The sequence below is a fragment of the Juglans microcarpa x Juglans regia genome, chromosome 5S, assembly GCF_004785595.1.
Source record: "Juglans microcarpa x Juglans regia isolate MS1-56 chromosome 5S, Jm3101_v1.0, whole genome shotgun sequence".
In the NCBI taxonomy this organism is placed as follows: domain Eukaryota; kingdom Viridiplantae; phylum Streptophyta; class Magnoliopsida; order Fagales; family Juglandaceae; genus Juglans; species Juglans microcarpa x Juglans regia.
In genome coordinates, this window is record NC_054603.1 from 7283332 (window position 1) to 7300532 (window position 17201).

General features: G+C 35.7%; 1 protein-coding gene across 1 annotated transcript; it reads right to left on the reverse strand.

The window, feature by feature from the left end:
- Positions 1 to 1176: 1176 nt before the first annotated feature.
- LOC121267046 (lysM domain receptor-like kinase 3) lies at positions 1177 to 16646 on the reverse strand. The gene is given in 11 exon segments (XM_041170926.1): positions 1177 to 1341; positions 1429 to 1527; positions 1622 to 1760; positions 2134 to 2161; positions 2164 to 2224; positions 2460 to 2611; positions 2721 to 2814; positions 3401 to 3490; positions 3692 to 3900; positions 6485 to 6637; positions 16004 to 16646. Coding segments are annotated over 11 exon segments (1833 nt in total).
- Positions 16647 to 17201: the final 555 nt, after the last annotated feature.

Genomic DNA, 17201 nt, shown 5'->3' on the forward strand with positions numbered 1-17201 from the left:
AAAAAAGTCCTGCTACAGTTACTGTTCCTTTCTACCATTTTCCCTTTCCGTTGTATGTGGCATGCCACATTTTATAAATTTTATATTAAAAAAAAAAAGAAAAAAAGACAGAGCGTGTCTCCCAACCGACATCTCCTCCTCATTTCCTCCCACTCAACCCACTTTTAAAATGACTATATGATATTTATATACTCTATAATTATATATAACATTACTCTTTTATATACATTTAAAAAAAATGTACGATGCATGTTAATTCTATACCTACAAATATTTCCATCACAAATCACAGCTGACAGAATAAACATTATATTCTCTAAATTTTAGCTTCTTTTTTTCAAAATATATATTTTTTTAAATACAAGAGGACGATATCTTATAAATTTTAAATCTTAGCAAACAACTATAGGGTGAGAAAAGCTAAACAATAAGCAAAGCTAAACAATAAGCACCTATAGCGAAACTTCAACTAACTCGAATTAAATTATCATGTATCTTCTGGACATAGAATATGAACGCGCATTTTTAATCTAAAAATATTAAATTAGTAAAAATAATGACTTGGAGATGCTCATGGATTTAAAAATTAGTGGTTGATTTATTCCATTACTATTATTAAAAAATTCTCGGGTTTTTCGTACTCATGTGCTATTATATTATACAAGATGCCTTCAAATTTCCTAGCATATGAAACGGGATTGAAAATATTTTCTCAATGCCATCATCAGATGCATGGATCCAGATAGTAGGCGAAAAAATTTATGGGCCTAACTCATCTCATAAAACCGGTTCTCCAATAGAGGTTTATTCATTCCTTATACATATGTCCAAGACTTTGTCTACAAACAATGTGAGATTATTCCTCAACAGTAAGAAGAAAAAAGCTAAGGAAGAACTTGGAACCCTCGATCTCTATGTCTCCACTTAATAAATATACAGAGAAAAAACATATATACACGAGGGTAAAAGGCTAAGGATGAATGGTAGCACAGCAAAAATCTTGAGAAATTGAAACAATTTCATAAACCAATCCCCACCTTTCTCTAATATCCCCTACCGAAATTCTGGTGATGGATATTTACAGATCTATAGACATCAGAAAACAAAGATTTAAGCTTTGTCTCTTTGTCTTCATGATCAGGTCATTTTTCAAGGCATTGCTGACTTCTTCACGAGCTACCTTCCTGACATTAGATGGACCAGAGCTTGATTTTCATAGAAAGAACCAATATCCCAGTCCTCAGTGGAAGATGAAAGTGTCATTAGTGCAACTACAGTAGATCTCATGCTTGGTCTTAGTTGTGGATTTTCTTGTGTGCAAGCTTTGGCAAGCTGTGCCATCTGCAACAAAATCAGCCACAAAGGATTTTAAGAGTACAAAAGATTACCAGTCCATAATTTATATATTTACTGAATTAGATAGATCACCTTACTGACAGAGTCTAGTGGATAATTATCACCAAGCCTAGGATCCACAAGTTTATGAAGATCTTCTTTTGGATCTGGCCGGCTAAGAACATCTTCAAACTGCATTATCAACTTGGGTAAATTCTCAAAAGAAAGAAAGATTTTCTAAGGCATATCACAACTAGAAAGGAAGGGGGAGGGAGTAAAAAACAACCAAGGCAACAAGTCCTGTTACTTCAGGAACATATTCGTTCGTCCTGACAATAGCTTGTTTGGCAGATATTAGTTCATAGAGCACAACTCCAAAAGCATATACGTCTATCTTGGGAGAAACATCACCATATTGAGCATATCTGCAAACAAAATGCTGTCATCAGCTTTACTGTTTCTGGCATATACCAAATATTGTGCTCCCAATCATTTACACATAATGCATGCAGCCAAACTTGCCAATCAAAGGCTACCAGTCTAAAAAATAAGCAAAAGAAATGTTGGAGCATCTAACTGTAGAAATAGAAAGATAACAGATTGATGAATATGTAAGACAGAGAACACGAGTTTGTAATATTAAGGGTCCATTTGGATAGTGAGATGAGATGAGATGGTTTGTGAAAAGTAGTGAAATTATTAGTTGAAATTAGATGCGATGAGGTATCTCTCCTCTGTATTGCCCTAAAATGCGCATGTGCTGCTTAGAAAGACTAATCAAATAAATGAAAAACTTACTCTGGAGGCATGTACCCAAATGTACCACAAGATGTGTGTGCAAAGAAGAACTCCCATATTCAGTGAGTTTTGTTAGCCCAAAATCTGCAACCTGTACCCACAAAATGAAAGGTTAGATTACAGAAAGTTTTTTTAATTAGCACCGGATATCTGAGAACAGAGTCCCAACTAATCTCAGAGATGCACAGGCCCTTGGCAAGGAGTTTCCCACAAGTGCACCGCGGTTAATTCAAGGGAAAATTCCCCAATCTGATGGCCCCTAGAAATTATATTACAGAAAGTTATTTCAGATTCTACAATAGGAAGACAGGCATAATTATTACAACCTTTGCACGGAAGTTCTTGTCTATTAATATATTTGCTGATTTAATATCACGGTGGATGTAAACTGGAACAGTATGCTCATGTATATATTCAAGTCCTCTGGCTGAATCCAATGCAATTTGAACTCTAGTTGACCATGGCAATGGTTCCCTCCCTGAAAAATCAAAAGTACAATATACAAACATGACAAACAAAAATTTATAAAAAGAGTAATGTTAGATACAATCCTAAGGTGTGCAAGATGCAATATATATCATTCTCACCTGAGCCACGCAGATGTTGACTTAAGTTGCCATTCTCAATGTACTCATAAACTAGAAATAAGGAGCCTTCAACACAATATCCTATCAATCGAACCTGCATGAAATTTCTACTTAGAAGCTCACAGTAACTTGAAATTAACTAAGCAATCATACAAAGGAAATACATATATGTTTGACCAAAATGCTTGTTTGACGAGAAAAAAAACAATGCTAATGTTGTTAAAATTTATCTTCGGCCATACTAACTGAAATGATACATTTTAAGTGATTTCATATGTTAACCGCTTAAATAGACGGTCATCTAAGATATATCACAACTGCAGAAAATATAATCTATCACAAAGACAGCATTTGTCTTTGACAAAAATTTTCTGATAGTTATCAGTTGTGCCAAAGTCGAAGCCAGTTTTCTCCTAGACAAAAAGTAGATAGCTTGTCGTGCATTAACTTTGAATATAAAACATGAGCAGCTATATGATTGGAGCAATTGATCAAGGCACTGAATCCAGCAACAAAAGATCAAAGGTCAACTTTCTGACGAATTTACTAATGTACAATCTACTCTAATCAAGTCGGTATAAGGCCTTGTCCAACTGTGGAACATATGTTAAATGTTTTGACGTTAATTTCTACTAAAGGAATCAAAATAATGATTACAAATTAGAGTGAAAGAATAATACCAGGTTCAAGTGATGAACATGTGTTAAAACCTGGAGTTCAGCAAGAAACTCGTTTGATGCTTGCATATCCATCTTCTTAATTGCAGCTTTCTGCATGATGTGGGAATTAGAAAGAGCCATTCAATCTTGCGCAGAAGGGTTGAGTTTGGTATGGATATTCCAAAAATCCCAAGAAAATTTACTTTGGCGTCAGAAGATGCCTGTTGACCTTTTGCTCTTACTTTCAAGCTAATGGGGTCATCCTACATACTCAATGGTTTAAAAAAAGAAAAAAAGAGCAGGAAAACAAACCTCTCCTCTTAGTTCTGCATAGAAAACCGATCCAAAACCACCTTGCCCAATCTTATTATCCAGGCTGAAGTCATTTGTAGACTTTGCAAGCTCTTCATATGAGAACTCCACCGATTTGTCCACAGTTATACCTGTAAGTCCCGGTGAAGCAGAAGCACCAACAACAAGAGCTACTGTTTCTAAATTTTTGTCCGAGCTACTTCCAGAACCTATTTTTCAAGGAATAGTGACACATCAGTTACCACAGTTGTAATTTGAATTGGAAAAATATTTATCGCAGTCTACGGTGTGCTGCAGCCCTGTGCTGCGTTTAAAAAAAAAATAAAAATTGCATTGAAGTGTGCGGAGAGTGCCGCACTCATTTGAATTATGCACAAGAGAAGTGTTATTTATCAATTTTTTTTTTTTTGCCATCATCCTTGCATGTATTTGATGTGGATTAAATGATGAAAGACTATTTATCATCAATTACTTATCATCCAATCATTTGATACCATGTAAAAGATTGATGAGAGGAATTTTTCTATGCGGAAACATGAGATCAGAACCATGAGTTTGCAATATTAGGCCATATTTGAATAGTAAAAGTGTTTTATCTCATTTTATTTTATTATTACAATTTTATCAAATTCTTACACAAAATATAATAAAGAATTCAACTTTTTCAATTCCCAAAGCAATAATAATATTCAATTTTTAATTTTCATTTCAACTCAACTCATCTCAACTCATTATCTAAATGACACTATCATTTTTGCAATTTTTATTTGCCTTTCCCTAGAACCTTATAATTAGTATGAGATGGGTTAGCTGCAAGGTTTTAAAAACTGTTTCGCTCCGACCGGAATGGCCGGAATTTTTCATGCCCGAACAATAATCGGCAATGTGTGATGGGTTGTTCCATTTTGGCTCAAATTCTGGTCGTTTTGGTCCATTCCGACCGAATTCCAGTATTTTGGCTAGAACAAGTATTCCGGTCCGAAATTGGGCTAAATGAAATTTGAAAAATATTCTTAAAAAAAATGGCAAACTTGTAAAAGCCTCAACCCTTTTCATCACATATATATGCACCATTTTCCCTACAAGTAAGTTAATAAAGCCCTTAAAATCCAATAGAAAAGAAATAAATACTCAAAAAATGTTAACACTTGAATTAAAGTAAAGTAAAGTAAATGGGCGAGAGAGGCAATTAGACCTGATGATCTTTTCAAGGTAATCAGAAATAACGAATTGCCAGAAGGGGCCCATGATAATGTATATGCACTGTGTTTTTTTATAAAGATATTTGATTTTTTTAGCAGTTTTTTTTTTATATCATTTTTTTAGCAGTGTGATTGAGAACTAATTACTACATAGAAATATTATTGAGTTTTTCAAATATTTATATTTTTAAAACTTGTATTGATATTATTTATATTTTCAAATATTTATATTTTCAGAATATTTATATTTTTAGAATATAATTTTTCTATATATATATATATATATAATTTTTCTATATATCGACTATCTCGAAACTATATACCAAAACGTACCCATACCAAAATATTCCGTTTTAGTACTTCAACCAAAACGGAATTCAGAATTTTGGTTAGCCGGACATGAAAGGCCCTTAAGGTTGCATTTTGGATGAGAATACTCACATCCTAAACACATGCAACTTATTTCATCTCAATTGATGAAACTCGTTATTTTTTTAACTTTATATAAAAAATTAAACATATATCAACTTACTTTATACGTCCAAACTCACTATTCGCTTTTTCAATGGGACTCATACTCTTACACAAAATCTATTCAAACATCTTATTAACTCATTACTATTCACAGATATTATCAAATATTCTAAAATACTCATCCAAACGGAGGCGGCTGCATTTGGATGCTAAGGTGATTTTAGATAATCTGAGTCAATCTGTGAATAATAGTATTTTGTGGGTAACATTGAGATGCGTTTGATGTAAATAAATTGAGATATGTGTTTAAATGTATGAAATATGTTGAAATGAGTTTTTTTTTTTTTTTTTTTTTATTTATGGAAAGTTGAAAAAGTAGTTATCTCATCAATGATTGGCTTGAGATTGGTTGAGTTAATTTCAACAACCAAATACATCTTAAGGGCCGCCTTGTTTTGATAGGTAGATAAGATGAAATGATCTATGAATAATAGTAAAATTGTTTATGAATATATAGTAGTAAAATTATTTGAATTAATATGTTTTATGAGGTTTTGGAAAAGTAGAGAGAAAAAGTTGAATAAAAATATTATTAGAATATAATTTTTTAATATAATTTTTGTTTTGGTATTTGAAAAAGTTGATTTTTTTTTTTTTTTATGTTTTGTTTAGAAGTTTGAGAAAGTTGTAATGATTAGATAAAAAAGTTAAAAAATTCAAATTGAAAAGTGTTTGTGTTTGTGGTGTTTAGATATTGAGATGAGATATGATGAGATGAATTGAAAGAATTTTACTATTCAAACCAGATCTAAATGTATTAAACTATAGCAGTAATGACTCAAAGGAAGGCACAAACTACTTCTAAGCACACACTCCTGCCAAAAAAGTAGCCTCTCATTACAAGTATATATACAACTTCTCATAAGTTGAGAAATGAAATATATGTGATGGAAGAATATCAAAGCATGGAAGGACAGACAAACAAAAAGCATGTTCCAAAAGTACTTTTTGCAACTCATGATAGTTAACTCACATCATTATAATGAACGACTTTTCCATATTCATTTTACTTTTGGATGCCTCTCTTAAAGTAAATATATCGAAACAGAATGGTTACCATGTATGTGTTGAACTTGGGTTGGTGCAGGAAGAAATGAAGCCTCCACGACCTTCTTCCTTCTATAAACCCCGGCATATAAACAAAAAGCTAGAATTGAAGCCCCTGCAACTCCTGCAACGGATATCCCAGCAATGACTCCTCCTGAAATACCTGCTTAAAATGGCATGGCATCATGAATCACTTTTGACCTCAATCATACACCAATTAAAGGGAGAAAAATTAAGAAATATAATTTTTAAGCATGCAGTTCTTAGAGAAGACCCAACCATGCACCTGTTCTGCAAAAAAGACACAGGACAATGGGGTGCAATTGTTAGTCAATTTGAACTAAGTCGTGTTTCAAGCATATATAATTAATGGACGATATAATATGCAACATCTGATCAATTCGAGAGCATGTCAAGATTGTATTACTTACGTCTTAAGTGACGGATATTGTCCGTCTCGATCTGCAAATTAAGAAAGGATAAACTTCAAAATTGATGATTCCAAGCAATGTCGTCGTTTCTTCTTATAAAATCACCAAAATTTGGTCCTAAAAGCTTAATTATAACAATCTCCTAACATGTAGATCAGACTCTCCAAAACAAGTGGATTTTTCACGTGTTAATAAGTAATAAGAAGTTTTATTAAAACAAGCGCCAGAAAGTATACAAACGAAAATACCTAAACACAAGTTAAGAAAGTGGATTTTAAACAGGCGAAAATACTTGATTGAAATTTGAGTGAATGTTTCCTGTGAGTGAAAATATTTAGAAGTTTTGTTTTGATACCAAGTCAAATCATCAAACATGCCAAAAAATATCCAAAAAAACTATTAAGTCATGAGAAAAATTGGTGAATATAATCAATTATTCGTATTCTAACATCTACATGAATCTCCGTGAAGCTACACTCAATTAATAATGTATATTTAAGTTTCAAATTCAAGTAAACTGCACACTCCCTTGATCAAAACCATTTCTTCTTGGCCAAATTCAATACATAATTAGTATAGCTAGATACCATTGTTAATGTTGTTTTTAAGAATATTGTTTAATTTATTTAATTCATTATTACCCCTATATATACCCGCGAGTAGTTGACCTACTTAGAGCATTCTCATTGGAGTAACTAAAAGTTAAATCCATTGAATATTTAGTTATTAGAAAGCAAAATATGCTCACAATGAATTAGCTAAATTCTAGTACAGTGACTTTTAAAAGTTTTTCTAAATTTGAAGTTTATTGTATATATATCAAATACATATTTTATTAATTATTTCTCTCTCCCTTTCTTTCTATCACAATTGGTATATTAATTTGAGTTAGTGATATATTAATTTAATAAAAATATGATTATTAATTAATAGGTAATAGGTAAAATATGATAAAATAAAATAAATTAATAATTAAAAAAATTAAATATTTTTTAAATTATTAGTTATTCATTATATAATCTAATGTGTAGATTTGATGTGAATAACCAAAATCAAATTCATCTTATATTATTTTACTGTTATATAATGAAAAAATAGCTATTCCGATCTGGAGATTTATGTGAATGGAATAGCCAAAAGTCAAATTTCTCTTACATTCATAAAAAATGTCCTTTAACTTTGGCTAATCCAATGAGAGTGCTCTAACCCCCACTCCCACCCCAAACTTTGCCTGCTCGTCTCCACAAAGAATATATAATGATATCCATACAATGCATTTCACAATATATTAATTTCACAACACATATTATAAAATAATAATATTTTTATAAAATGATGTTAATTTCATAAGAAAATTTATAAAAATACCTCTCCTCTTAAAACATTGTTGTGTAAAGTGTTGTGAAAAATGAAAATTGATCAAATGTGTTTATCATTTTTCTTGAACGAATGGGTGCAATACTTAGCCCATTCACCCATATAAGCCTCAAATTAAAATATTTTCACACCATATACCTACTAAGGGAAAAAAAAAAAAAAAAAAACATGTGCGTGATATATGGATGATGAGTAAAATTTTTAGCAAAAACTAAGGTCTGGTTTGAATAGTGAGTTGACATGAGATGAGTTAAGATGGTTTGTGAATAATAGTGAGATATTTGAGTTGAGATGAGATGAATTAAAATGTTTTATGGAGTTTTGGGGAAGGAGAAAGAAAAAGTTGAATAAGAATATTATAAAATTAAAATATTGTTAGAATATAATTTTTAATATAATTTTTTGTTTTGGAATTTGAAAACGTTATTTTTTTATACTCTGTTTGAAAGTTTGAAAAATTTGTAATAATTAATAATGATTAGATGAAAAAAATTAAAGACTTGAAATTTAAAAGTGTTTTTGTTTGTAGTGTTTGGATATTAAGATAAGATGGGATGAGACGAAAGTATCTCTATATCCAAATTGAGCCTAAATCAAACTCGGATATGAGACAGAAGAGCTAGAATCAACAGTACCATTTAGATCTCAAACAAAAGTTTGGCCTTGTTTGGTTATACAGATGAGATGAAATGAGATAAAAGTTAAAAGTTGAATAAAATATTGTTAGAATATAATTTTTGTTTTGAAATTTAAAAAAATTGAATTATTTATTATATTTTGTGGAGAAATTTAAAAAAGTTATAGTAATTATATGAAATGAAATGAGATGAGATAGTTTGAACTGTGTAACCAAACCAGGCTCATCAATCTGATCAAAGAACTAGGATTTGAGACTTCTAATTAAGTAGGAAGTAGCTACTGGACTTAATATGCTTTATTAATACAGGCCGAGATAAGAGTTAAGCCTCTCCATTGTCTATGATTAGAGGACTAGATATCACGACTTGATAACAAAACAAAACAAACCCGACCCATTGTTTTGTTTAAGATAGTATATAGGAAAATGCTTTATACACAATATTTTTCATAATATTTTACACAATTATATATATTTTAAATTAGGGGTATTTTTATAAAACATATTATAAAAGTAACATTATTTTACAAAAATATATTTATTTTATAATATTATTATGCAATATGTTGTGTGTATATCATTATTCCAATATATATATTAGATAGTAGCAAAGATGTCACCATCACATGTCATCATGAAACCAATGATTTTTTCGAGCAATACATGCATTGACTACGTACTTTTTTAAGAGATGGTTTCTAGAAGTGGAACACGCATGCAATATTGCCTATATTACCTAAATACATACAATCATTAGCAGTACTATGTTACTGGTTGAGAATTATGGAAGATAGACGAGATCATAAATCGAGGTCAACATGAATAAGAATTGAAGTCTGAACTGAAATTTGCATGAATAAGAACTGAAGTCTTTGAATAAGCACAGTAGAAAGATCAAGACACAACATTTTGTTTAAGTGGAGTTGTTTTGTATATAACTATTTGTAATTGTGTCGTTTAGTTGTAAGTGAAAATAAATAGAATGATGCCGTTTTGTGACTGTCGTTTAAGTCATCAAATGTTTGAACTTATTATAAGTTTGTGTAGTTTTCATAACTGATTGATTCATTCTTCTATAAAAGGTAGCGATAAGTGTTGAAGTCCCTGCCCCAAGCAAGCAGTCAACAATGACTGCTTGCTTCTCAACCTCCAGCGCGCAGCGCTCAACTGTCTATTGAATGCATATTAAATGCATATTAAATGCATTCATACAGTAATGCGATCCTCGCTTATAAATTGAAGCTCCATGCGAGAGCTTCAATTATACCCAAAGAAGAGAAGAGAAAAGAGAGAGAACCCGGAGAGCTCTGAAAGAAAAGAAGAGAGTTGAGTCGAGTGGAGTGTGATCCTCCACCTCTGTAATATTTTCTTGTGTTCCACTATTGATTAGTGAAGCTCTTTTCTGTGGATGTAGGCAGTTGCCGAACCACGTTAAATTCTTGGTGTCACTGAGTGCATGAGTGTACTATTTTATTACCGCTTTTATCCCTTCTGCTGTGTTGATTTCCCTAACAAGTGGTATCAGAGTAATTGTTGGGAAGAATTTTTTTTACAGAAAATTCATTTTTAGTGTGTAGCTCAGTTTTCAAATTTGAGCATACCACTGTGTTCGTCTCATCGAGACAAGAAAAGCGGTGAAAACCAGAGGCCGGACGAATGCCGCACGCTCCCCCACGCGCTGTCTAAAGATCGGAGAGTGAGCCCACTCTCGGCACGCACCACATGCGCCCAGGAGAGGCCCAAGCGCATGATCCCCACTCTCAGCACACGCCACACGCGCTATAGAGAGAGTCTTGCGCATGAAGTCCACGCGCCCTGGCTCTAGAAGGCACGTGGTATACACACGCCTACGCGTTCCACGCGCACCAGTGAGGTTTCGGCGCATGAAGAACATGCGCCTACGCGCTGTTAGTCGCGCCACGCGCTGCACGCGCGACAGTGTTCCTGTTTTGGTTCTTTTGCTCATTCTTTGTGCTATCTAAGTCCGATTTTGACAAAACAAGATCGTTTCCAACAAAATCAAGCTTTCCGGCCACAACGGTGCTGTCTGTTTTGCGATATTCCACCTCAAAGATCCTGTACTTGCATTTTGTATTTAGAATCAGTCTAAATCCATGGAGGATTCAGCATCAGGCGCCATGATAAAGCTAACTGCCTCAAACTACAATCTTTGGAGGCCTCGGAAGGAGGATCTCTTGAACTCTAAAGATCTGTCTGATCCCTTGAAAGATGAAGGGAAGAAGACAGATGAAGTTACGGATTAAGTATGGAAAAAGATGCACAAGAAGACTATCGGTAAGATCAAGCAATGGATTAACCATAGTGTTTTTCACCACGTGGCTCAGGAGACAGATGCATATAACCTCTGGAAAAAGTTGGAGGATATGTATCAGGCTAAGACTGCTCGAAACAAAGCCCTCTTGATGAGACGGCTTGTTAACTTGAAGTTGAAGAGCGACACCTCTGTTGCCGAGCATACTAGCGAGTTTCAAAACCTAGTTAACCAGCTCGGATCCATCAACCTGAATCTTGGCCATGAAGAACAAGCTCTGCTACTTCTCAATTCGTTACCAGACAGTTGGGAGAAGCTGGTAGTCTCCCTCAGTAACTCTACTCCAGATGGCAAGCTTATCATGACGATGGTTAAGGATGCCCTATTTAATGAGGAGGCTAGACGAAAAAAGACAAGCATTAATCAAACTCATGTCCTTGTCACCAAGAGTAGAGAAAGGCCTCGAGGTGATGATAGAGGGAGAAGTGGAGGCAGAAATAGAGGGAAGTATCAACCACGTGGAAGGTCCAGCAATAGCAGGAACCAGCAGACGGGTAACATGAAGTGTACCATTGTGGCAAAGAAGGCCACATGAGGAAAAACTGCCGCAAATTTTTAAGGGAGTAAGGTCAAAGCAGTAAGCTGAAGAAAGAAGATGGTGAAACCCTTGTCACTCTTTCAGGAGATGTTACAATACTCTCCACCAGTGACAAGACGTGTCTGCACGTTGCAAGCCATGATATTGAGTGGGTGGTAGACACAGCAGCATCATACCATGCCACTTCCTATAGTAAATTTTTCACTACATACAAAGCAGGAGACTTTGGTATGGTAAGAATGGGGAACGCCAGTTCCTCGAAGATCGTGGGAGTTGGCGAAGTGCAGATAAAAAGCAACGTTGGTTGCACCATGGTGTTGAAAGATGTTCGACACATTCTTGACCTTTGGCTTAACCTGATTTCGGGAACAGCCTTTGATCGACAGGGCTATGACAGCTACTTCAGCAATGGCACTTGGAAGCTGTCACAAGGTGCCATGGTTGTCACCTAAGGACACATTTGTGGTACGTTGTACAAAACCCATGTGAAGATTGGTTTTGATAGCCTCAATGCAGCGGAAGACGAGGCTTCACCGCATCTGTGGCACAAGAGATTCGGACACATGGGTGAGAAATGGTTGGATACGCTTGTGAAGAATAGCGTTAAACCCTTGTGAGTACTGTTTGTTCGGCAAACAATGCAGAGTCTCGTTCAATTCCTCTACGAAGAGAAGATCAGAGTTGTTGAGTCTGGTACACTCTGATGTATGTGGTCCCATGGAAGAAGAGTCATTGGGAGGTAACAGATAAAGCTGTTCGTGCTGCCTGTTACCTGATCAACAGATCACCTTCTGCACCACTGGAATTTGAAATTCCTGAGAAGGTTTGGTCTGGAAAAGATGTCTCTTACTCTCACCTGAGAGTGTTTGGGTGCAAAGCCTTTGCACATGTATCTAAGGAGCTGAGACAGAAGCTCGATATCAAGTCAACTCTATGTATCTTTGTTGGATATGAAGATGAAGAATTCGGATACAAGTTATGGGATCCAGTGACAAAGAAAATTGTCAGAAGTAGGGACGTTGTGTTCCATGAAAACCAGAACATAGGAACTGAAGCTTCCTCAAGAGAGCTTAGTTCCTGTACTCCAAATCCTGCACCATTACAGTTTGCCACAGATAATGAGGATATGCAGGATCGAGATCCAGAAGTAGAAGAAGAAGTTCAGGGTGTCGAGCAGGGGGAGCAAGAACCCTCTCCACCAGCAGCTGGTATACCACCACAAGGGTTAGATGGTGATAAATCTCATTTGGTTGATGAAGCTCAACCAAGAAGATCGGCAAGAGACCGTCTACTGATTCCGTCGAGGAGATATCCGGAATCAGACTATATTCTGCTTACTGATGAGGGGGTGCCGGAGAGCTTCCAGGAAGTTCAAACTCATGCTGATAGAAGCCTATGGGTGCAGGCAATGCAAGAAGAGATGAGTTCTTTGCAGAAAAATCAGACCTATGAGTTGGTGAAACTTCCTGAAGGAAAGAAAGTCCTAAAAAGCAAATTAGTGTTCAAGCTGAAAAAAGATGGCCAAGGAAAGCTGATAAAGCACAAGGCCAGATTGGTTGTCAAAGGATTCCAGCAGAAGGGAATCGACTTTGACGAGATATTTTCTCCGATGGTGAAAATGATGTCAATCCGAGTCATACTCGGATTGGTAGCCAGCTTGAATTTGAAACTCGAACAGATGGATGTAAAGACAACCTTTCTCCATGGAGATTTGGAGGAGGAAATCTATATGGAGCAACTAGAAGGGTTTGAAACTCCAAGGAAAGATCACTTAGTCTGCAAGCTAAAGAAGAGTCTCTATGACCTCAAGCAAGTGCCGAGGCAATGGTACAAGAAGTTCGACTCATTCATGATGAGTCATGGTTACAAGAGACTTGTTGCAGATCAGTGTGTCTATGTTCGAAGGTTCCAAGATGACAAGTTTGTCATACTCCTTCTTTATGTTGATGATATGTTAATCGTTGGTGAGGATAGGTCCAAGATTAACAAACTAAAGAAGGAACTATCCAAGTCCTTTGACATGAAGGACTTAGGCCCAGCACAGCAAATTTTGGGCATAAAGATTGTTCGTGATAGAAAAGTCAAAAGGGTGTGGCTATCACAACAAAAATATGTTGAACGGGTCATCAGACGTTTCAACATGGGAGATGCTAAGCCAGTCAATACTCCACTTGCTAACCACTTCAAGTTGAGCAAGAACTCGTGTCCTTCTTCAAAGAAAGAGATTGAAGAAATGGAAGCAGTCCCATACTCTTCAGCAGTAGGAAGCCTGATGTATGTAATAGTTTGTACCAGACCAGATATTGCTCATGCTGTAAGCATGGTGAGCAGATTCCTTTCAAATCCAGGAAATGATCATTGAGAAGCAGTCAAGTGGATTCTCAGGTACCTAAAAGGTACATCGAATATGTGCTTGTGTTTTAGGGGAGCTAAACTAGTTTTGGAAGGCTATACAGATTCAGATATGGCAGGAGATCTGGATAGCAGGAAATCTACTTCGGGATTTCTCTTCACTTTTACAGGAGGAGCTGTCTCTTGGCAGTCCAAATTATATAAGTGTGTTGCTTTATCTACAACAGAGGCAGAGCACATTGCCGCAGCGGAAGCTGGGAAAGAAATATTGTGGATGAAGCGTATTCTCCAAGAACTAGGGGTTAGTCAAGAAGACTACAAGGTACATTGTGATAGTCAAAGTGCTCTAGATTTGAGCAAGCATTCAATGTACCACTCCCACACCAAGCATATTGATATCCGCTATCATTGGATACACGAAGCGATAGAATAACAACTATTGAAGCTTGTGAAGATCCATACGAAAGAGAATTCAGCGGACATGCTGACGAAGGTGGTTACAAGTGAGAAGCTTGAGCTATGTAGAGATATAGCTGGGATGGATAGCATCTAGTTAAATGGGCATGGAGGGGGAGAATTGCTTGCTCCCAACAGTCTATTGAATGCATATTAAATGCATTCATACGGTAATGCGATCCTCGCCTATAAATTGAAGCTCCATGCGAGAGCTTCAATTACACCCAAGGAAGAGAAGAGAAAAGAGAGAGCCCGGAGAGCTCTGAAAGAAAAGAAGAGAGTTGAGTCTAGTGGAGTGTGATCCTTCTTCTCTGTAATATTTTCTTGTGTTCCACTATTGATTAGTGAAGCTCTTTTCTGTGGATGTAGGCAGTTGTCAAACTACGTTGAATTCTTGGTATCATTGAGTGCATGAGTGTACTCTTTTATTACAACTTTTATCCCTTCCGCTGTATTGATTTTCTCAACAGTAAGTTGGGAAGGAGGCCAACTTCGATATTCAGTGTGAATCAACTCTGTCTCTCTATCTCTCTCTACTTCTCACTATCTCTCTTCTATCTCTTTCTCTCTCTAGTTCTTGGATAATTCCTTATATTCGTGAAGGGGTCCATTACATACTACTATATACATGTCATTATATAGTTTAGTAGGTTTTTAATCCATCATTTTTTATTGAGATTCAAATGCCACAAGCAACCTCGGAAATGATTAGCAGCAGCTAATTAAACGTACGTCCCCACCTCGAAAAGTACATCAAGAACTAACTTCTTTAAAAAACCATAGCTCCTTTGTAAAGTGGCAAACATCCTTGGATGTGTGACTTCATGATCATGTGTTTTTATCTCTATATCCTCTCCACTCAATAATTATCTTTAAAAAAAGGATGGATTATATAATATCCTGCCATCATAATTACTTTAAGCTAGACACAGGGGCATGTCCACATCAAAGTTGTTAAATTAATGGAATATGCTGAAAATCAAATGGTTTTTTCCATTTTTTAATTTTTATTTATTTATTTTTGTTTAAGACTATATTACCGTGTTGACGAGGCCAGCCTGATTATTCATGTATGCCAAATTGCCAGCCAAGAAAACAAATGATATTTGTCCTTTTTTCTACCTCTAGTACTGGCACCAGCTCCCACTACATACGCCCCAGTCACGATTGGCATGCATCATCTTTCGTAAAATAATAATCAATTTAATCACTTTATTTTTGTTTTGATCGTATGTATTATTACGTAATTTTCATCAATCATATCAATATATAATAAATATGTGTGCTCTAAGATTACCATGTCTGACCAACAGTGCAAAAATAAAAAAATACGTAATTTTTCCTGCTAATTATGTACCATATATATGGTGACTATGAAATTATTTTAACTAGTTACGTCGACTAACCTCTAGCCGGCACAAAGACCAGGCCAGTGCCAGCACTAAAATTGGAGCCCGGGTTGTACATCTGCAGCAACTCGGCCGGCACACCGGACTCGGCAGCCACATGGGAAAAATTCTCATCGGGACGGAGCGGGTACGTGGTGAACAACCCGTACTTCTTCGAAACGCGTCGATCGCCACACGAGCAATTGACCGTGACATTAATTATAACATTGTCCGGAACCCTAGTTGGTATGTAATTGTTCACTCTCTGCACCCAGTCGACGGTGGTGAGGTTGGCAAAAGCAAACCGAGCAATCTTATCATAGGTATCATCAGGCTGGAAAATGTAAGTAAAGGTGTGGCCCAGGAAGTCACCGTTCAAGCAGTCACATGAAAAGGGCACGTTAACTCTGCTACCAGTATTGATGATATTCTCGTTTGTGATGTTGGGATTGTATATCAGGATCTCGGGTATCTTTTGGTGGAAGAGGTCGCTAATATAGGTGAGGTTTGAACCTTGCGAAACATAGTATGAGGCTAACGCAAGGTGGCAGCCAGTTTTGCACTTGGCTTGGGCTTTGGGAGCTAAGAACAATAGGAAAGCATTCAGGAAGGTTAAGAGAATGATCAGTGGGAGTTTTCTCTTTGAACTTTGTTGGATCATTTTGGGAAGAAAAAAAAAAAAAAGAAGCAAGTTGGAGAGCATTTAAGGGTGCAAAAGGATCAATGAGATCAGGAAGTACTCATGTGTATTGGTTTTGGGGTTTGGAATATGTTATAGAAAGCCATGATAGATGAAGTACTCGGTGGATTTTTGTTTGTTTATTTAATGGAGATCAGGTACAAATTATGGGGGTTTCACCGTCATCATGCTTTGTCCATGTTGAAAACTTCAATTGATGATCAAAGCCTGATTAAATTAAACTGGGGCTAATTAATGGGAAAAGAATAATTAACCCAACCATGAATTGTGGCTGGACCTAGACGTGGAGCCAGCTTATATATACTAATTAATCTTCTTGTTGCGTAACCATAGCAGGCCTATATATATATATATATATATATATATATATATATATATATATATCTATTGGAAAAATCAACTCTATTCGTAGTCAAATTCGCACACTCCGCACCCGATGACATGGAATAATGGATTTAATAAAACCGTACGGAATGTGCTTTAGGTGGGAGACAAAAAACTAAAGAGTAACGATAT